Below are 22944 nucleotides of genomic sequence, written 5' to 3' on the forward strand. Positions count from 1 at the left end.
ATGCTGGAATACCCATCCACGACCCATTTTCAATGCCCTGGCTGAGGGAAGGAGGTTCTCACCCAAGATTTGACGGTACATGGCCCCGTCCATCGTCCCTTTGATGCGGTGAAGTTGTCCTGTCCCCTTAGCAGAAAACCCCCCCAAAGCATATTGTTTCCACCTCCATGTTTGACGGTGGGGATGGTGTTCTTGGGGTCATAGGCAGCATTCCTCCTCCTCCAAACACGGCGAGTTGAGTTGATGCCAAAGACCTCGATTTTGGTCTCATCTGACCACAACACTTTCACCCAGTTCTCCTCTGAATCATTCAGATGTTCATTGGCAAACTTCAGACTGCACTGTATATGTGCTTTCTTGAGCAGGGGGACCTTGCGGGCGCTGCAGGATTTCAGTCCTTCACGGCGTAGTGTGTTACCAATTGTTTTCTTGGTGACTATGGTCCCAGCTGCCTTGAGATCATTGACAAGATCCTCCCGTGTAGTTCTGGGCTGATTCCTCACCGTTATCATGACCATTGCAACTCCACGAGGTGAGATCTTGCATGGAGCCCCAGGCCGAGGGAGATTGACAGTTATTTTGTGTTTCTTCCATTTGCGAATAATCGCACCAACTGTTGTCACCTTCTCACCAAGCTGCTTGGCGATGGTCTTGTAGCCCATTCCAGCCTTGTGGAGGTCTACAATCTTGTCCCTGACATCCTTGGAGAGCTCTTTGGTCTTGGCCATGGTGGAGAGTTTGGAATCTGATTGATTGATTGCTTCTGTGGACAGGTGTCTGTCTTTTATACAGGTAACAAACTGAGATTAGGAGCACTCCCTTTAAGAGTGTGCTCCTAATCTCAGCTCGTTACCTGTATAAAAGACACCTGGGAGCCAGAAATCTTTCTGGTTGAGAGGGGGTCAAATATTTATTTCCCTCATTAAAATGCAAATCAATTTATAACATTTTTGACATGCGTTTTTCTGGATTTTTTTGTTGTTATTTTGTCTCTCACTGTTCAAATAAACCTACCATTAAAATTATAGACTGATAATTTCTTTGTCAGTGGGCAAACGTACAAAATCAGCAGGGGATCAAATACTTTTTTCCCTCACTGTATATACATAATATAGACATACATGACAGTAATGAACACAAAACACAAAGACAAAACTCAACATGTTGGGCTGCATAGTTTCCAGACTGATATCCTCAGTGTGTTAGGATGACCAGAGGAAGAGCAATTATTTTTGGTAACTCTTCGACAATACTGTATATTGCAGTTCTAATGGATTATTTAAAAAAAAGAAAGTTATAGGCTCTAATAAAATGGTAATATTGCATCTGTGATTTGGTTTTAAATATCTAAATTAAGTCTTTGAAAAATTGTGTGATAAAAACAGTATCAAAATGTATTGCTTTTTTGCTTATCTCAAAAACATAATTCATACATGCTGGATTGTGCTTCAAGAGACACTGTGTTTCTCTGCATGGGGTTGACATCCTCTACTATACTCTCTAGGGTGTCTGACTGAATGACAACACAATAGCAGGAAAGATGTTCCACTTTCTCCCGTTTAAAAGAGGAAATGTGTCGCAGGCGGTGTGTGTGTGTGACCCCTGGCTTTCCATTCCACTTCCTGCTAATTTTTACAGGCAGGAACGGTCAAGAAGAGCGTCCTACTCCAGGGCAACAGCCCTATGCTATTAAAAAGTGTCCCATCCACGACATGAGCAAAGCTGTCATTCAGACCACAGCATTTTAAAAGGGTAGGTTTTGGCAATTAACACAAATAGCTTAGAGAGTCACTCCTTATCCATAGTTCATGGTTTTAAGAGGAGGTAATATCTTCTATGTCTGTTTCCAGACAGACACAAGCTCTGGGTTATTGTTGCTTGAGTAGCAGAAGAGTAAGTAGAGGTCTGTCCACCACCTTTCCTGCTCAGTTCCGTTTTAGCAGTGAATTCTGTCCACTCCCAAATGAGGGGGCGCTAGGCTCATGCCAGGCCACCAGAGGGAAGCATAGCTTAGCTCCAGTAAGACAGGATCAGTTGTCAGCTGTTTCAGAGGTTCAGTTTGGTGACGGGTCGCTCCCTGCTGGTCTCAGCTGATGAGTTGACGCGTTTGCGGTTGCGTTTCATCTTGGACAAGTCCTTATCGAACACCTCCCCAGAGCGCAGGGCTGAAACCAGGTCGTCGAATTCACCGTCCTCCTCACAGTTCTCCTTTGACTTCTTGGCCTTGCGCTCCTTCTCCCTCTGCTCCTTAAGCTGAGGGGACAAAACAGGAGGAACTTAGTGACTCTCACCTACAGTAGCATAGAGAGTGTGTGGCAGTTGAATTTGGTGTATTGAGTAAATGAGCACTACTCTTGACCTACACACATTTGAGTGTGTCTAGGTCAACAGTAGATCGCGTATTGTGTAATCTCACAAACAACACTAGTTTGATACCCATTTGTAATAATTGTTACATAATGACTGGGTGGTGAAATGGTGACCGTAGGTGACTCTCTCTAGTGTTGTGGTCGGAGATAGACATTCTTAACAATCTAACCTGTGCTTCCATGCGGGTCCGTCGTTCCTCTTCCTCCTTGCGTCTGCGCATGTTCTCATTCTCCTGCTTGGCGTCAGCGAACGCCTGCAGGAATTGGTCGAAGATTCCAAAGAACTCGTCAGGCTGCATACGGGTTGCATCCTCCCCAAAATGCTGCACTGCCTTCAGAAACTGGAGAGAAAACAAAGGTAGACATCAAGTACTTCAAGATGGTCAAACTGCCTTTCCTGGAAGGGAAAATGAGTATTTGTGATCCTTCATCAAGATGTAATAATATACAGTCAATGTGTCACAGGTGATTCAGTGTGAATGTAGGTGAACATTCTTTCAGTGATACACTGGGGATGAATGTGAGAGACCTTGTTGCCTGGTTGATTAATCTAGCTTTAAAACAGACCCTACCCCCATCACACCTGGGTTCAAATACTATTTGAAATCATACCCAATACTTTATCTGGGCTTGATTGAGCTTGTCTGGCACATTGGAACCAACAGAATAGCTGCAAAAGTTCACCTGGCACTCCAGACAGGGAAGGGCAAACACTCAGTATTTGAAAGATTTCAAATAGTATTTGACCCTAGGTCTACTCCCAACAGAGATGGTTTCCTCTTCCCTGCCATTGTAAAGTGTAATTTGACACATAAATAACCCTCTATCCCCTGCACACGTATCAAATACATTCCACATGGCACTAGAGAGGAAGGGGATCGGGGGAAACCGTGGCTTTGAAACGGATAGCCTTGACCCATCTTAGTTAAACATTAACTGCCTATATTCAGAGGTTCCAATGTCCACACAGGTAGACTGTAAGCCTTTAACATACTGTACGTGAGTTACTACGTCCTCCTAGCATTTCCAAGTATATGGGTTGTTTCTAACTTTAAAAGGTGACTTCAAAGCTGCAGTAAGAAGACTGTGCTACCTACTTGGTTATGTGGCCAAGCATCAAGTTACAGGATTTGCCATTTGTGCTGCCCATCTATTATTTTTATAGCTCTATCAGAGCTCCTAGTTGTGGAGAGAAGGAGGAGGGGACAGATGGACAACACGACCCCAACCCCAACCCCATAGAAATACAACTACTAGAATGTACATTCCAAGTTAGTGTTCTGTGATGGGTGAACCAACGCCCATATTGAGTGTACCCATGAGTGTTCCTGTCAAGTTGCCGTGGTCTGAAGGGCTTTGTCCATTATAGTAATACTTTTTCAATGCCCGACCCTCAGATACAGACAGAGAGATAGACAGACAGACAGACATCATGGCCCCCAGCCCTCTGCCCCCCATTCTCACCAGCTCCTTGGCCTCGGTCAGAGAATCATCCACGTCTGAAAAGCTGAAGCTGGCCACAGTGATGAAATGGCTCACCACAGACACAAACTTATCCCCCGAAACCCGAGGAAGACCTCTCTGGAACTCCAGCTCCTACAGTGAACAGCATTACAGGAGAAGTACATGACTGTCATCAGACAACCCACAACACAAGAGTACAGTACCATGCCCATGGTAGAGGAGTGTAAGGCTAATTATACTGCCTGTGATATCATGTGTGCCTTCATTAAGGGAAACCAATAGAAATGGCCACTAACCGTTTCCACACTCTTCAGACCAGAGCGCAGATTGTTGATGTCTTTCTCCAGCTCTGTCATACTGTGGACGAGAGGAGAGGGACTGGAGTTTATTCACATGAAACAATTACAAACCATCTGTGCTCCAATCAAGCCACAACTTAGAGACATGAAATGTGAGACAATAAAACCCAACTTCCTCCCTTCTCAGTCAGGAAAGGCATATATTCAGGGTTCACTAGGTTTTAGCAGAAACTAACGTAGATTATCTTTATTTGTGACCTGTTTTCTTACTTTTTTAAGTTTCCCTAAATCTATGGATTATGCTGTCTGCTATACTATTTCTTGTGGTAAAACAGGAAACACCTTGACCTACCGAGGGTTGTATGGTTCACAGTTCACACTTTCCACATTTGAAATAGGGGCAAGTAGAACAACCTGTGCCTCTGACACATCCAGACAATATAAACATGACCTTTGACCCTCTCTGTAAACACAGTTTGTAAGGTAACACACACAGCAATACGGTCTTAACCTTTCACCTATTCTACTTAAAGTCAGGCACCATCAATTAGGCTTAGCGAGGAAGACTCAACTTTTACAATGTTGTTATAAGGGTAATTACACACAGTTACTACACAGACATGAAAGCAATTTAGGATTATGAAACAGTATCGGTGGTGTGTGTGTGTGTGTTGGGGGTGGAGGGGGGTTCTGATTCAGTCAACCTTAGCAGCAGTTCTTACTTGACTTTAGCTGCCTCTGGAACATTATGAAGCTCCTCCTGAAACACGGCCACTTTGGGATACTTCTGCTCCAGGATGGTGATAAGGTAATTCAGCAGAGTGATGTTCCTACAAACACAAACATCATATACATCACACATATCTCAAAGGGATTTTTTAAATATATCTATTTTTTAATATACACTACCAGTCAAAGGTTTGGACACACCTACTCATTACAAGGTTTTTCTTTATTTTTACTATTTTTTACATTGTAGAATAGTAGTGAAGACATCAAAACTATGAAATAACACATATGGAATCATGTAGTAACCAAGAAAGTGTTAAACAAATCAAAATATATTTTATATTTGAGATTCTTCAAATATCCACCCTTTGCCTTGATGACAGCTTTGCACACTCTTGGCATTCTCTCAAACAGCTTCATGAGGTAGTCACCTGGAATGTATTTAAATTAACAGGTGTGGCTTCTTAAAAGTTAATTTATGGGATTTCTTTCCTTCTTAATGCGTTTGAGCCAATCAGTTGTGTTGTGACAAGGTAGGGGTGGTATACAGATGATAGCCCTATTTGGTAAAAGACCAAGTCCATATTATGTCAAGAACAGCTCAAATAAGCAAAGAGAAACGACAGTCCATCATTACTTTAAGACAGGAAGGTCAATGCGGAAAATTTCAAGAACTTTTAAAGTTTCTTCAAGTGCAGTCACAAAAAACATAAAGAACTATGATGAAACTGGCTCTCATGAGGACCGCCACAGGAAAGGAAGACCCAGAGTTACCTCTGCAGCAGAGGATAAGTTCATTAGAGTTACCAGTTTGCAGCCCAAATAAATGCTTCACAGAGTTCAAGTAACAGACACATCTCAACATCAACTGATCAGAGGGGACTGTGTGAATCAGGCCTTCATGGTCAAATTGCTGCAAAGAAACCACTACTAAAGGACACCAATAAGAAGAAGAAACCTGCTTGGGCCAAGAAACATGCGCAATGGACATTAGACCGGTGGAAATTTGTCCTTTGGTCTGGAGTTCAAATTGGAGATTTTTGGTTCCAACCTCCATGGCTTTGTGAGACGCGGTGTGGGTGAACGGATGATCTCTGCAAGTGTATTTCCCACCGTAAAGCATGGAGGAGGAGGTGTTATGGTGTGCGGGTGCTTTGCTGGTGACACTGTCTGTGATTCATTTAGAATTCAAGGCACACTTAACCAGCATGGCTACCACAGCATTCTGCAGCGATACGCCATCCCATCTGGTTTGGGCTTAGTGGGACTATCATTGTTTTTCAACAGGACAATGACCCAACACACCTCCAGGCTGTGTAAGGGCTATTTTACCAAGAAGGAGAGTGATGGAGTGCTGCATCAGATGACCTGGCCTCCACAATCCCCCGACCTCAACCCAATTGAGATGGTTTGGAATGAGTCAGACCGCAGAGTGAAGGAAAAGCAGCCAACAAGTGCCCAGCATATGTGGGAACTCCTTCAAGACTGTTGGAAAAGCATTCCAGGTGAAGCTGGTTGAGAGAATGCCAAGAGTGTGCAAAGCTGTCATTAAGGCAAAGGGTGGCTATTTAAAGAATCTCAAATATGAAATATATTTTGATTTGTTCAACACTTTTTTGATTACTACATGATTCCATATGTGTTATTTCATAGTTTTGATGTCTTCACTATTATTCTACAATGTAGAAAAATAGTAAAAATTAAAAATAGTAAAAATTAAAAAAAACCTGGAATGAGTAGGTGTGTCCAAACTTTTGACTGGTACTGTATATATATATATATATATATATATATGATAAATAGAAAAAGCCTCAAGCCAGACCATTTCTTACTTGTCAATGCTGGACTTGGTGTCAGCGATCTTGTTGAGTGAGGACACTTTGAAGCCATAGGCGTTTCCCCTCTGGCCCTTGTTCATGTAGTTACCAAAGGCCAGGACCACCTCCAGAAGCTGCTTGAGGTTGCGGCTCTGTAGCACCTCTTTAGAGGCCCTGGTCAGAGCTGGGGAGAGGAAGAAGAAGTTACCATTATGAGGATAAGACATTGGTTGAATCCCAAATGGCATCCTATTCCCATAAAGGCTCATACATACACTACATGACCAAAAGTATGTGGACACCTGCTCGACGAACATCTCATTCCAAAATCATGGGCATTAATATGGAGTTGGTCCCCGCTTTGCTTCTATAACAGCCTCCACTCTTCTAGGAAGGCTTTCCACTAGATTTTGGATTATTGCTTCGGGGACTTGCTTCCATTCAGCCACAAGAGCATTAGTGAGGTCGGGCACTGATGTTGGGCGATTAGGCCTGGCTCACAGTCGGCATTCCAATTCATCCCAAAGGTGTTCGATGGGGTTAAGGTCAGGGCTCTGTGCAGGCCAGTCAAGTTCTTCCACACCGATCTCGACAAACCATTTCTGTATGGACCTCGCTTTGTGCACTGGGGCATTGTCATGCTTCTATAATGTCATTGTATGCTGTAGCATTAAGATTTTCCTTCACTGGAACTAAGGGGCCTAGCCCGAACCATGAAAAACAGCCCCAGACCATTATTCCTCCTCCACCAAACTTTACAGTTGGCACATTGCATTCGGGCAGGTAGCGTTCTCCTGGCATCCGCCAAACCCAGATTAGTCCGTCGGGCTGCCAGATGGTGAAGCGTGATTCATCACTCCAGAGAACGCGTTTCCACTGCTCCAGAGTCCAATGGCGGCGAGCTTTACACCACTCCAGCCAACGCTTGGCATTGCGTATGGTGATCTTAGGCTTGTGTGCTATGGACTATGGAAACCCATTTCATTAAGCTCCCGACGAACAGTTATTGTGCTGACATTGCTTTCAGAGGCAGTTTGGAACTCAGTAGTGAGTGTTACAACCGAGGACAGACGGTTTTTACGTGCTTCAGCACTCTGCAGTCCCGTTCTATGAGCTTGTGTGGCCTACCACTTCGTGGCTGAGCCGTTGTTGCTCCTAGATGTTTCCAGCTCTAGCAGGGCAGAAATTTTACGAACTGACTTGTTGGAAAGGTGGCCTCCTATGATGGTGCCACATTGGAAGTCACTAAGCTCCTCAGTAAGGCCATTTTACTGCCAATGTTTGTCTATGGAGATTGCATGGCTGTGTGCTCGATTTTATACACCTGTCAGCAACAGGTGTGGCTGAAATCGCAGAATCCACTCATTTGAAGGGGTGTCCACATACTTTTGTATATATAGTGTACTTTTAACACCATAGATCTGCAGGCTTTGAGTATTGCCAGCATTTCTCATTACAGTATGATTACATTTGACTCCACAGTCCAACCAGTTATTAAAATGGTTTAAAGGTAGATTATTTGATCCTACCTTCAACTTTAGGTTTGACTTCGATGATTCTTTCAGCAAACTTCTTTTTGAAGTAGAGGGACTGCAACCTCTGCTGGTAATGGTTGATCCTGTATTGTAGTTAGAAGTGAAAATATTATTTAGAGTTTACATACAAATCAAATCAAATTGTATTTGTCACATGCGCCGAATACAACAGGTGTAGACCTTACAGTGAAATGCTTACTTACAAGCCCTTAACTAACAATGCAGTTTTAAGAAAAATAAGTGTTAAGTAAAAAATTGAAAAGTAAAAAATAAAAAATAAAAATAAATAACAAATAATTAAAGAGCAGCAGTAAAATAACATTAGAGAAGCCGGTAGAGGGGGTACCGGTACAGAGTCAATGAGCAGGGGCACAGGTTAGTCGAGGTAATTGAGGTAATATGTACATGTAGGTAGAGTTAAAGTGACTATGCATAGATAATAAACAGAGAGTGGCAGCAGCGTAAAAGAGGGGGTGGTTGGGGGGGGCAATGCAAATAGTCCGGGTAGCCATTTGATTAGCTGTTCAGGAGTCTTGTGGCGAGTAGCTGTTAAGAAGCCTTTTGGACCTAGACTTGGCACTCTGGTACCGCTTGCTGTGCGGTAGCAGAGAGAACAGTCTATGACTAGGGTGGCTGGAGTCTTTGACCATTTTTAGGGCCTTCCTCTGACACCGCCTGGTATAGAGGTCCTGGATGGCAGGAAGATTGGTGATGTACTAGGCCGTATGCACTACCCTCTGTAGTGCCTTGCGGTCGGAGGCTGAGCAGTTGCCATCCCTGGCAGTGATGCAACCAGTCAGGATGCTCTCGATGGTGCAGCTGTAGAACTTTTTGAGGATCTGAGGACCCATGCCAAATCTTTTCAGTCTCCTGAGGGGGAATAGGCTTTGTTGTGCCCTCTTCACGACTGTCTTGTTGTGTTTGGACCATGATAGTTTGTTGGTGATGTGGACACCAAGGAACTTGAAGCTCTCAACCTGCTCCACTACAGCCCCGTGGATGAGAATTGGGGCATGTTTGGTCCTCCTTTTCCTGTAGTCCACAATCATCTAATTCTTACATTTTAGTCATTTAGCAGACACTCTTATCCAGAGCGACTTACAGTTAGTGAGTGCATACATTTTTCATACTGGCCCCCCGTGGGAATCGAACCCACAACCCTGGCGTTGCAAGCGCCATGCTCTACCAACTGAGCTACAAGAGGCGTGATCTCCTTTGTCTTGATCACGTTGAGGGAGAGGTTGTTATCCTGGCACTTCACTGAAACGGTTGTGTATTATGATATGACGTCCTATATGAAGGGCATGAACTTTTGAATAGAAATACACTTTTTTTGGTTTTGTTCATACATTTGAGGTTTTGTGACCAGACAGAAAACATACATCTTTCCCAAATTATTTTACTGGATTAAATACCCAACATGAAAAACTCAGAGCACATTTAATAAAGAAGCTCCTTTCCTTCTCCCTGCCCAAATGCTGTTTCCATGGCTACAATGTTTTCAGGAAGCCAAAACACAAACGACGCCAGATCCTGGAAGGAAGTCTATTCCCATAGTAAACGGCTTTCTACATCATGGAAAAAATGGTACTGGTGCTGCACTTGTACATTAGAACCTGCATTGATTTCCTTCCTTTAATCTAGTAATCCAATCTTCATTTGTAACACAGAATGCTCATTAAAGCGAGAGCTTTTAAAACAGTAAGCCCTATCCCTGGGGTTTCGGTCTTTGTTTCTGCGCGAGCCGAGAATGTCTCCCCAGGGGGTTTCATGTTAATTCATTAACAATATGAGGTACATGGAAAGTTCAGCTGCCTGCCGCCACCTACGCACCAGCCTCCCCCTCAACCACAGCCTCCCCCTTAGCTCGTAGACAGTGAATCATGTTAAAGAATAATCCAAATAAACAATTTACTCACTCACATATTATACTTTAAACATAATAATAATAATTTGGTGGGTGCTTATATTTGTCTTGTTTCACAGGGTTTGAAATGGAAATGTGTTTTTTGCATATCCCAACTCCCCCTGAGACACCCTCGGGGAGTGGCCAGGGTCAGCCATTATCAACAGCGTCCCTCAAGCAATTAGAGTTAAGTGCCTTGCTCAAGGGCACAGACATATTTTTCACCTTGTTGGCTCAGAGTTTCGAACTAGCGACCTTTTGGTTACTGGACAGCACTCCAAAAGGTAATACATCTATTTTCCCTACACAGGGCCAAATGCAGTGCTGTTAATTGTATTTACTAAAGAACGATCCCAATCCTTCTACACTCCCCAAACCCTCACAGGACCAATGGCCTTCACTGGCACATTTGGGTCACAACTTAATGTCTGGCAGTGATGTCCCTCAGCAGTTAGAAATGCCAAAGAGATTTGTGTTAAAAAGACGTCGACATCCAGCTAGCATGTGTCACTGTGTGTCCTGCTGTTTACATATGCTCCTAGTGTCATCACAATGAGTGGATTCGATTAATCTGGCCCAGGCAGGCGTGTTTTGCACCGGGTGAAAGTCGATTGCATTCGTTTTGGAACCGGGCTGTCTCCGGGCATGAGCAAGGTGCCCCGTTCAAAGCCCACGGTGAAGTCGGCTCAAAACAAAAGTGACGTAATTAAGCACGAGGAGTAATGAGTAGGAGTCTGTGTGTTCACATGCAAAAGTGATTGCTTTTGATAAAAACGCTTAATCTGCCTTCCCAATGAAAACTAATTTGAAAATTCAAACATATTTTATGGAAAAGAGATGTTGTATGTTTCTGGACGATGCACCATGCTGCCTTGTTGACAACATGACCGAGCGGCGCATATTACTGTTCGATTTGAGAAGGGCGCTCCTCCCTCACCACTTTTGCCCATTCTCGTCACGGGCCATAGACCAGCATAATCGAATCCGCTCAGTGATCTGTGTCAATTCCTGTTAACGGCCATTTTAATACAATACTATAAACACAGAAAGTGTTGTTACAGTAAACCGACAAAGGAGAAAGTCCCTGATGAAGACTACATATTAACAATTAAGTAGTATTTCAGTCAACTTCCATTGTCATCTGAGAGCACCTGAGTATTTTCCACTCTACAGTATACTAACAAACAACAAAAGAACATCCTGTGGCTAGTGCCTAATATGGGGAATGTAGTGATACACAATGTAGCAGTACCAATGGTGTATCATGATACCGAAACGAAGTCTGTACCTGCTCATCTCGTAGAGGAAGCGGTCAGCTTTGGCCATGCGGTCCAGCTCATGCTTGTGCTCCTCCAGGAGATCCATGTCACTCTTCTCTGGGACAAACTTCAGCAGCTGGACAGGAACAGGACAGGGGGAGAAGACCATTATCAAGAGAGATCTTGGACATCCCACACACCAATCCCCATCTCTTCACTGTGATAGCTGATGTGTGGTGAGCTTTCTGCCGTAAAATGTAAGGTAAGGCGAGTTTCCCCCTTACTAAGTAAAGAGTTTTGAGCGTTTGTAAAAGCCAATCAATGATTAATTATTATAATTGAAAAGACATGCAGGTGTGGTAACCCCATCTGCTGCTGGAAATAAATTGTCTCTGTGCTTTGAATGTAAATGATGTTGAAATGACTCAGACGTAGAACTCGTAGAACTTTGGTATTGTTCCATAGAACAGATGGATCAGGTTGGCAGAACTCAGAACAGACATGGCAGCCAGGCACGCAGTATTCCAACTAACAGCATTCAGATGCTTTACACCCTTGCTAAAAAACCTACACCATCCAGGCCGGGCCGGGTGGTGCCCCACCACAACAAATACTCCAATCCGTCACTAACCCAGTCCCCGTGAACACTTCAGCCTTTCTTTATTTAGGTCCCTAAAGCAACAGCAATGAAAAGTCTTATAAAACTGGATTAGCCTTCAATTACTCTTACATCTATTTGAAATTACTATAGTATTTCACCTAGTCACTGTCATAATTATGGGGCGACAAAGAACATGAAGGCTCAGTGGTTTTGAGAAAAGTTTAACAGGGGACGAGGAAGGAAGAAAACGTGACAAACTAACAAAATTGCTGAGTTTTAAGATTACATGTCATCAATTAGTCATCATCAAAGCAATTATTGGCTTACACAGTTCTGTGGAATTTCGTGATACATTTGGCCTGTGTGTTGTCCTTCAATCAGAGTAGAAAAAGAACACAGTGCTCCCTAAAAAGGATATATTATAAACCAATTACCCAGGCAATAATATGATCTGTGCTCTTGTTGAGGCCTGTGATCAGCGTCTAACAGATCTGTAAGGTGGAAGCAAAATGGTGGAAGCTGCTTATACCTATCCAGACCCTTCAGATCTGCAAACATCGAAGGGTTAGAGGGATGGATCAGATGGGAATTGGGACTTGCTATATGGTATAAAGCCATTAAGCCACTACTGTAGAGAGGAGGGCTACATGCTGTATGAGTGAGAGAGGGCCCACCTGCTCCAGCATGTCTTTGGGCAGATCCTCCTGTTCGTCCATAGTCAGGATGGCCCTCTTGATCTCCTCATTGGTCAGCTTCAGCCTGCAACACAACAGCATTACCACAGTGGATTACTGTACACCAGTTCTAAATAGTCAATAAGAGAGGACACCAGTTTGACCAGTTGTACCAGTTAATGCCTTGTTATTGGTGTGTTTCCTTTTCATTTCAAAAGTAATGTACAATGCATTCATGTTATGTAATGTACTGTTCTACATGTGTCACCTCAAACAATTATCAATTAGTATCCATTTTGAAAAGCACTAAGTGTCAGTTAAAAAGAGAGTGAAGTCCAAAGCTAAATAACCTGTGCCGCACATTCAGCAGTTGCAGAAACAGGGTCAATATTTTAAGTCACAGGTATTAGCCCCCAGCCAGCCAGAGAGAGCAGGTGACAGAAAGCCTGGTGGTTCTGCTCTTTGAAAAGCTCCACTGGCAAACAAACACACTCATCATCTACCAGTAAAAAACATACGGCTCTAAAAGACTTGGGCCCCAAACCAAAGAACGACCCACCCACCGACCCACAGCTCTAAAGGAGTTGGGCCTGAAGCCCTAGCCTACCACAGCAGACCACGGTGCTTTCTGACAGGACTTCTCACAGTCAGCATAGCGGATTTAGGCACACACTAATGACAGAGCAATTAAGGTTCAGTCATGTCAATATTATTAAATACATATCTGCCTTATTCAAAGTGTTAGCTAAGACTGAAAAGGCATGTTAATGCATAATTGATGGCACTTTGCAGAAAATAATATTTTCAGGTCTGCAAGTTCGAAAAAAGGAATGAACCGCTGTTCATCAACCGCAAATATTGAATGAGACTTTAAATACAGGAAGCAATCAAAATAGCTGAATCACTTAAACTTTCAGGTTTCATTCGCAGTGGTTAAATTGAGAATGATAGCTACATGAAATTAACTTAGTAGAAAGGACACAGGCCTCTTTGTTTGAGGTTGCTCCCATGGAGACCAGGGATGAACAGAAAATAGTTCCTGGCCAACATCATCCCGTTACAAAGTACATATATAATTCTTGGCTGCACTTGATGTTTAAACACATTGTCAAATATGAAAAATTATCCCTCAACTCGAGTCGAAGTTGATGAAAATAAAGAATTGCTCAAATGGTAGATTCAATTTGAATTTAATGTAACTTGGCTGTGTACGGTAACAAATTAAGTGTGTGTGTGTGTGTGTGTGTGTGTGTGTGTGTATGTGTGCATACATGCATGTGTGTGGAAAGAGACATTTCAAGCACCCATCAGATGGATACAATCACAATAAGTGATCTCCACTAATATAAGTAGAACATACTTCTGCCTTGTCATCATGGGGTAAAAAGGTCAAATACTAACCGAGAGAGGAGGATGTTACAGTTCTGGGCTCTGCGACCGTCGATGACTGACAGCTCCTTGACCTTCTTGGAGGTCACCGTGTCATCTTCGGACTCTTTCTGGAAGGAGAACATTTGGGAGGGAAGGAAGAGTTTGAACATGAACCGTAATTAGCTGAACTTCACATTCCGTTCATATAAACACACAATATTGTATAATTTATCACACTAAGGCACTTTTGGATGGAGGCTAGTATGCAGAAAACAGCTAATTCTTGTTGTACTACTGTACATGACCTTAAACGATACTCTCTACCATCAAGCTAGATTTAGACAGCTTTACTGTTTAATAAACACCCAATTGTAAATCACTCGTCATACTTAAGCACTTTTGGATGCAGTATTTGCTGAACGCAGCAAATGCTTTTGACTACATGACCTTAATGATACTCTCTCTGGGAGGAAGAACCACACCTAATACACCAGGGTTGTATTCATTAGGGCGCACGTAACAAAATGTTTTGCAACGGAAAACTAAAATGTGCATTTTCTATTGTACAACCCCAAGTTCCCTGTTTCAGACAGTATTCTTCAAATTTGTGCGTAATGAATAAGATCCAGGAATAACAGTGCCCTAAACTATGCTAGGTGGAGGGCTGTGGCTGACTCACACCTGCAAACAGTTTAGCTGTTGATCAACGGCAATAGGAAGAAGTGTTTTTATTAAGGCCTCTTCCATTTCACCACCTGCTGTCTCATATTAAAAACTATGGTGCATAGTAACCAACACACACACACACACACACACACGCACGCACAAATGCACACGCTCGCACACACACGCACGCACATGCACACGCACAAACACACAGACATGATATCCATATGCATGCAACATAAACCCAGGGTGCACAGGAGACACACAGTATGAACATAAAACAGCAAATTGTTCCTTTGACTGGGTCAGTATTTGAAACTGCCAAATGGAGGACAGCTGGGAAACAGGCTGTGTGAAATGGTGTGTTTGGCGATCAATTGCTTCACCCCAAGAATACAGGAGAGATTTTGTTTTTGGAAAACGGATATCTAGCACTTTTTATAGTTGCAAGACTCCAGCTGCTTGCAGAATTGACTGCGTGCCTCAAAACCAATTTGGCTAATTATGCTCAGAAACATCTTGAAATGGTAACCAATAAAACTGAAATAGTTCATTCAAACAACATGTTGGTGTGTTTAGAAATACAGTATATTCCAAAAGTCTTGATTGAAAGGATAAATCCACAGAAACACAGAGATCGAGACTGCAGGAAGACATGGCTTTCACAATTAGTTCACCTACGGACACACATACACACAGAGACACACGATCCCCTTAGACATAAACAGGACAGAGTTAAGGAGAGAGAGAGAGAGAGAGAGAGAGTAGCGTACAATGAAGGACGGTAGCGAGCATCAAGACAGATGCGTCACAGAAGCAGAGCAGGGTAAAGGTCACAGAGGAGTCAGAGGTCAAAAGATCACTCACCTTGTTATTGTTCATTGTTAAGAAGTCCTAAACAGGCGGGTGGGCAGGAAGCAAGGAAGATTCGGCATTCATTATTAATTAGAACAAGCGTGCAGTAGGCTATGTATGGTGAATTACAGGGCCAGATCAGCGGCCAGCGATGCATTTGTTTGTGAGGAAAAGCGGAATCATGAGTCAGAGATGCAAATTAACTTTTTTCAGACACATCATAAACAGTATGGCTTAAAATTAATAAATTCCTTATACGACAAAATTAATTAAATTTGACGCAACTTTCTTTATACTCTTAGGGGCAGTTAGTAATGGGAATTGGGCCCTAGTCTAACCTTTCCAATCACAGTCTTATTAGGTTGGTTAAGGGAAAAGGTATGGGGAAAGTGATATCTGGAGGATTTAAACTGAACTACAGTAGACATTGTGGACATAATAGAGGCTTAATGGACATAATAGAGGCTTAATGAAATATGCCACGCTTCTCATGCAGCACTAGTAAACTATCCAAGGACCATGTTATCAGCATGGCTACTTCCTGTTCCAAACATTCCTTCCGTCTGGTTCCCAGGAACACTCACAAGGTAGATGATTCAATTGAACAGACCTAAAAAAAAAGCTAGCCTGGTCCCAGATCTGTTTGTGCTATCTTGCCAAGCCTTTTGGTCATTGTCACCATAGGAGTTGGCAAGACAAAACAAACTGATCTGACACCAGGCTATCGTAAAATGCTCTGTAATGGCCTGATTTCCCTTTAAGCCAGTTCCAGACAATGTGTTGAGAAGTGCTGCTGGAACGATTCAGTTACAGAGTGCAATGGCATGCATGTGTTTATCACTAGCTAGAAGTGTTTGTTGGAACAGCATGGTCGGTGGCCATGGAAACGCTCAGAGTAGTTACATGCAAATTGTTAAGAAGTGATTCAGGGTCTTGTGTCCTGTCCTTAAGGATGAATTGCTATATACTGAAATGCCTTTTCTCTACAGTAATACTTTGGTACTTAGGTGTTAAACTGTACCTGCTGTCTCTGGTATGCAGAGAAGGTCTTCTCGATGTCCTCAAGGTCCAGGATTTTGAAAACCTTGATGTCATCGACGTCCGTCCACACAGTGCCCTCCAGCTTATTCTGCAATAAAACAAAACAGCCCCCATCCATAACTAAGACTTTAAAAGCTGAGACAACAATACAGGCCATACATACACCCCTGGAATTCTAGAGGTTACAACAACAACATATAAACACGTCTAGGGCTTGTTTGCTATATTGATTTCATGCAATTGTGCAAACAATGCAAGAGATAAAGCATTGGGTAAAAAGGCAATCCTTATCCTTCATTCCCCCTGGACAGTCTGAGATGTAGCTACAAAAACCTCTATGTTCTGTCTGCCTCATCAGCACAACACTCACTCCCTCTGTACTGGACAGAAATGTACAAAAACAATTCAATTACTGGCTTTGTCCAAAATGACACCCTATTCCCTATTAAGTGCATTACTTTTGACTATGGTCCATAGGGCTCTGGTCAAAAGTAGTGCACTTCATAGGGAATAGGGTGCCATTTTGGATGCAAACCTTTACGGTCTGACTAAGCAGAACTCACTGACCTCAGCCAGCTTGGCCCAGTTGAATGACTTGAGTGGGTTGGAGGGCTGGGGGATGTTCTTCCTTTTCAGCCCAGGTCCCATGGGAGCTCCAGGGGGAGGAGGGGGACCAAGGGGAGCCATGCCTGGAGGAGGTGGAGGTCCACCGGGTGGAGGGGGTGGCGGTGGAGGCATGCCCCCAGGGGGTGGTGGAGGGGGGGGGGGCATCGCAGCCTGCATGGGAGGGGGTGGTATGGGACCTCCAGGGGCCCCAGGTATGAGTGGAGGGCCACCAGGAACACATGGATTTGGCCTCTGAAAAAAATGGGACACATTGGGATGTACATTCGATTTGTACTGGATGTACTACAATACTTACTATGTTACATAATGGAAATCATAGAAGCACTCTGTACTAGCTAGAGCAGTTCTAATCAACATATATTGATTTGGAAGAACATCACAAGGCAATGTTGTTGTGTTGATGTTCATGTCTAACTGTGCTGTAACCAAACATCCTGTGTATCCACTCCTAAACTGAACGACTAAGGGGAAAAGAGGACATTAGCCTGTTCCCAGATTTGTTTGTGCTGTATAGCCAACTCCTATGGTTGTTGTTTAGCATGACAATGACCACAGGAATTCGCAAGACAGCAGGCCATGTTGTTGTTCATATACAACTGTACTATAACCAAAACATCCTGCCTTTATTCCTGATTGGAAAAGCTAAAAGGAGGAATAAGGTGTAAAGATTTGTGATGCTATTGTATTTTCTATGTTTTTCCATGGACTCTTGGAATATATCCCCATTGTGAGCTAGAACAGAGATCTAGCTCACACTAGGCCTCCTGTAGCTCAGTTGGTAGAGCATGGCACTTGCAATGCCAGGGTTGTGGGTTCGATTCCCACGGGGGGCCAGTATGAAAAATATATGCACTCACTAACTGTAAGTCGCTCTGGATAAGAGCGTCTGCTAAATGACTAAAATGTAATGTAAATGTAAACAAACAAACAAACGTACAGTGCTGAGGTCATGCAGCCTGGCGGAGAGGTCGGCCACTTGCTGCTTGACCTGCTTGTGTTCGCTGGACTCCTTCTCCAGCTTCTCCTTCATCTTATTCAGTGTCTGCATCATGTCCTCCTTCTCCTGGGTCTTGGCCTCACACTCGCGTTCCTTCTTGTCAAACTTCTGCTGCAGCTCATGGTGCTCTGAGAAACCAGACCAGACCAGATCAGACGAGACCAGAGCAGTCATCAGCATGATGATACACAGTACAGAAGGGTCTGCCTTCCGACAGTTCCATCGCTAATAGAAACCAGAGAGCAGAAACGTATGTACCTTTTCTCATTTTCTCGGCCTGTTCTTTCCACTGTTTGACTTCATTCTCGTTGACCAGCCTGAGCAGAAGAACAGAGGAGGTTAGGTTCAGTATCTAAAGTATTAGACATCGCAGCAAAATCCCACTAGGCATTACCTCACACTGAGGTTAGGCATAGGTTTAGTTATAAAAACGGGTTCATTAGATAAGTCATTGGTGATCAGAGTAGACAACAGGGAACCTGTAAGCTTCTTCTAAACCTAACCATAGACAGTCAGACTTTCATACCCAGAGTCAGATTTGCAAGAGGCAGCTGCAGGGGTTAACTGATGTTTCTGTGTATGCATATTTGGAATTCTACATTTCACTGATTTCCTCATCCAAAAAACAGATCAAAGTGCTTTCATTCTGGATTATATTTTCAAAAATGAATTATTAAAATCCCAGTAAAATCCACAAAATGACTTGCTGATTTTTGGCGAGTATTAATGGATCAGGGTATTCATGCTAAATCGGCAAATGGTATTGAAAGGATTATAAAATGAAGGAGATAATAGGGTATACACATATTTTACATTTCATATTTGTGATGTACAGTACCTGGACCAAGAGTGATTATGATCATGGCCACTGTATTAAACCCAGGATAAGATTAACTCATGAATAAATATACAGCATTGATTATATACATGATCACCATATTTGGATTTAAAGCCATTTCTAGAACGAGGCATGTTCAATACCACATGGAGATTTACGATGAAGACAGTCAGTCAGTCCTCTGCCGTGCGAGGTGGGGAGAACGTCGAACCGACTCAGACATAACTCAGGCATGTCAAAATGTTCCCCCCCCCCCTCTCGTTCCTCTCCTCTCACTCACATTCGCACCACGTTCTTCACGTTGAAGTTCTCCAGAGGGGTGACGTCAGGGTCATGACCTTTGTCGTTCTGCAGGACGATTTGCTGGACGATACGGTCCAGGAGGAGCCAGTAATGCACTGTGTTCCCACTACGCTTGTCTGAGAGAAGAGAAGAGAGCACTTTATTAATACCCAAAGGGGACATTTGATTGCAACAGCCAATGCATACCCAACAACGAATATCTAGGGCCAGTTTTCTGGACACAAACTAAGTCTAGTCCTGGAGTAAAAAGCATGTTTAATGGAGATTGTCTATTGAGAATGCTTCTTAGTCTAGGACTAGGCAAAATCTCTGCCCATGAAATCCTACCATACACATAGCAACACAATAAGGACAGAGTCTTACGGGAGAGATCAGGCTGAAAATAGGCCCTCAGGACAACATAAACACAGCTAAAGCAATGTGGAGGAACAACATTTCCGCTATAGTGTAGAAAGTTCTTATCGACAGGCAAAACACCCTCTAGAGAGAAATCCCTCACATAAGCAGAATTCCAACAATAATTTCCAGGTATTTAAAACTACCTAGAGAGGACATCATTTTTACTGCCGTCCTAAAAGACACTAAAAAACACTGATGTATAACCACTTTGGATCCCTCTGAGAAACCAAACAGTCCAATTCTCAATTATGTAAAAGTTGAGGCCTGAAGAGTCTTGGTGAACTCAAACAACTTTAAAGAAATGGCGGACAGCAGGCAGGCAGCACTTACAAGGCATAAGGAGACAGTGCTGTAAGACAGATATAAAGTGCGGGTGTGCATCTGTGTGGTTCATCTTCTTCTTTATGAGCTCAAACACTTGCGTGGCACTTTTTGTGTCAATGTGCACCTGCAACAACAAAAACCAAAAGTTGATATTAGAACTAGTAGACAGAGAAACAACTATTGCAAACGACATGCACTGTATAGGTAAATCCCAATGTTACTCACAGTGTCAAAGCGTTTTGCCAAAGATAGTTCATCCTCGTTTCTCAGCATCTCAAAGAAGTCCAAATGCCTGGAAGACAACATCTAATGGTCAGACACAATCTACTGCAGTTGGGTATGACAGTGTGGTCTAGATCTGAAATGTACTATACCAGTCATGCAGTTTATGACTTAACTCACCTGTCTAACGTTGAGTTGTCGTGGGACCTCAGTTTATCGATGACCGGCTGGATGCCCAACATAAGGAACTCGTACCGCAGGTGAATTCTGAACTCAAAGCTTGACTGTGAAATACAGTACACATAGCAGTTAGACTCTCTGAAGACAACCAACTGGACCATAAGAGGGCAAATACTTAGAGAGGAAGAGGAGCACTCACCTCCCCTGCTCCCTGACTGAGCACTGCATTGATGAAGGACATGATGGCTGTTTTCAGGTTGACCTCGTCCCTGTAGCGCCCCGTACTCCTGTCCAGGTCATTCAGCAGAGTCTAAGACAGGATAAAAGGAGAGAAAGAAGCATCAGTAATATGGACATAAGAAACGTAAAGACTAAACACTAATTAGAGTAACACCTGAAAGTTCTATATGTTAAGTGAATAAGGCCATGCAACATCTCTGGGTCAGTCTTAACACAAGGTTAAGGAAAGCCTTGTGCTAACATATTACAGTGTGAAAAGCCCAACTGAACACTTGGCTACAGTGGTGTCTATGAGGCCAAGGTGTCTGTCCTCCCACCTGGAAGCGAGTCCTCTCGCAGGCGAACTTCTGATAGTGCAGCATGGCCTCCAGGATCTTCCTGTGGCCTCCTGGCACCAGACACACAGCGCCCATGATCTCCAGCACCGCCACTTTCGTCTTGACATTCTCTGTGGCCAGGCTCTGGGCGATAATGTTAATGCTCTCTGTATGGGAGAGCACGTGGGAGCGGCCCTGGGAGTTGTTCATCAGGGCCTTGATGCAGCCGATCAGGGACGTGTGGATCTGGGACTCGGTGGTCTCGTAGTCCATGCTCTTCAGGAAGTTCAGGATGCAGGTCAGACCGTCCAGGTCGATGAACCGCGTCACAAACCTTTAAAGGAAGAGGAGGATTGAGGGTAAAGGTCAGGGAGAGAGACAGGCTGCATCTGAAATGGTAACCTATTCCCTATGTAGTGCACCATTTTTCACCAGAGCCCTATGGGCCCTGGTCAAAAGTAGTGCACTATATAGGGAATAGGTTGCCACTTCAGATGCACCCAGAAACAGATAACCTTTCATATAAATCCCATTCTGTTCCTGGACAATACACAATCAGATCCTACTATACCCCTTCTTTTACTTTGGCAAAACTAATTTCACAGTTGACTGGCTTTCACTAGGAAATGGGGAGATGGCGAGATCAAACAAGCTACAAACATTAGTAAAACTGCTGGGGGGTGGGGACCTTGACCTTGACCCTTAGTGTGGTGACCATGTGTTTTATGAAAATTGACTAAAGTATATTTATAGAGTTTGATCACTTTGTTGCCCTCTACAGTAACTTCACTTTGTTTAACAAACCTAAGAGTTTGTGTGCATGTTTTTTCGGTGTGCATGTGTGTTCAATGTAAGCAAGTGGAATTGCAGTTTTCATTCGATGAAAACAAGAACAGAGGACAAATAAACATCTTTAGCCAGCAGACAAGCGCCATTTAGCACAATAAAATAGGCATGGAGGAAAACAGAGAGAGCTCATTGGTGATAGACTACCATGACCCCTGGGAGGGGTTAGAGGTGAAAGGTGAGAAGGGCAGTGTTGACCTAACCTCTGGAGGACCTTAAGGGGAAGACGTTTTACCTGACGTGTGTGTGCTTGCATGCGTGTGTGTGTGTGTGTGTGTCAGGCTAGTCTACGCGGTGTGGTCTATAGGGCTGTAATATCATATTATTGCAGTGGTGTTTGGACTGGACTGGGGCTGAATGGCTCTCAACACAAAGCCTAGTCTAGTGATTAATCATATTAGGTCACTCTAATGATGATGAATGGCCTGTGAGACTGAGCACAGTAAATTAACCCAACCTACTTTGTGCAAATAGCAGACTCACTAAAGCGCTCTCGGCCATACTCTGTTATGACTTAAACTCAAAATAGAATATGAGTTTATCATAACTAATATCTCATAAAAGAAAAGGAAACTCGATATCATGTGATCTAAGTCTATCCAGTGCAGTAACAACGCACTCCAATTCTTCAGTTTTCGAGTTTCACAAACACATACATTTACATAGCACACATCTTAATTGAATGCATGCATATGAGAACAAGTATGCATGAAAAGGAGCATGAGTGTATGAGTGTCACTGGTATACCTCATGGGTTGTGTCCTTAGAGCTGTCTTCAAGCTCTCTATAGTCTTGTTCCTCTCTTCCTCATCCTCCATTTCCAACGCAATAAGGGTCTTCCTCTGGTGATGAAAAAATATTGATTTCGAAAACTTGTTAGACAAGAAGACTCAATGACAATGTACTCACTAAAACTCAAAATGGTGTCCCGCAAGGCTCTGTTCTAGGACCGTTATGGTTCTCTGTGTTTTTCCAGGCCATAAGAACTTTGACCCCCAGACCTATGATTCATGGTGCTGGGAAGGAACCTGCTCAGTAAGCTACTATCCCTGGCTGTAGACCACC

At 43.3% G+C, this 22944-nt stretch overlaps 1 protein-coding gene across 3 annotated transcripts in view; it reads right to left on the reverse strand.

Moving 5' to 3' along the window:
- Positions 1 to 1081: 1081 nt before the first annotated feature.
- The window catches only part of LOC311145994 (disheveled-associated activator of morphogenesis 1-A-like), an 89394-nt gene continuing 67531 nt past the window's right edge, over positions 1082 to 22944 (reverse strand). For 2 of the 3 annotated variants that reach the window (XM_084182419.1, XM_084182418.1), the window contains exons 5-26: positions 22627 to 22721; positions 21034 to 21367; positions 20676 to 20786; positions 20477 to 20580; positions 20300 to 20366; positions 20081 to 20198; positions 19329 to 19467; positions 18469 to 18527; positions 18151 to 18338; positions 17154 to 17444; positions 16567 to 16674; positions 15558 to 15584; positions 14055 to 14152; positions 12654 to 12738; positions 11408 to 11514; positions 8208 to 8296; positions 6694 to 6862; positions 4855 to 4962; positions 4130 to 4190; positions 3834 to 3965; positions 2540 to 2710; positions 1082 to 2253 (exon numbers count right to left, since the gene is read on the reverse strand). In XM_084182419.1, the coding sequence (XP_084038545.1) occupies positions 2047 to 2253; positions 2540 to 2710; positions 3834 to 3965; positions 4130 to 4190; positions 4855 to 4962; positions 6694 to 6862; positions 8208 to 8296; positions 11408 to 11514; positions 12654 to 12738; positions 14055 to 14152; positions 15558 to 15584; positions 16567 to 16674; positions 17154 to 17444; positions 18151 to 18338; positions 18469 to 18527; positions 19329 to 19467; positions 20081 to 20198; positions 20300 to 20366; positions 20477 to 20580; positions 20676 to 20786; positions 21034 to 21367; positions 22627 to 22721 (2868 nt within the window). In that variant the 3' untranslated portion in view covers positions 1082 to 2046. The remainder of the gene's footprint in view (positions 2254 to 2539; positions 2711 to 3833; positions 3966 to 4129; positions 4191 to 4854; positions 4963 to 6693; positions 6863 to 8207; positions 8297 to 11407; positions 11515 to 12653; positions 12739 to 14054; positions 14153 to 15557; positions 15585 to 16566; positions 16675 to 17153; positions 17445 to 18150; positions 18339 to 18468; positions 18528 to 19328; positions 19468 to 20080; positions 20199 to 20299; positions 20367 to 20476; positions 20581 to 20675; positions 20787 to 21033; positions 21368 to 22626; positions 22722 to 22944) is intronic. The other variant, XM_084182420.1, reaches the window with a different exon arrangement.

Source organism: Coregonus lavaretus, assembly GCF_964263955.1.
Source record: "Coregonus lavaretus genome assembly, chromosome: 18".
Lineage (NCBI taxonomy): Eukaryota > Metazoa > Chordata > Actinopteri > Salmoniformes > Salmonidae > Coregonus > Coregonus lavaretus.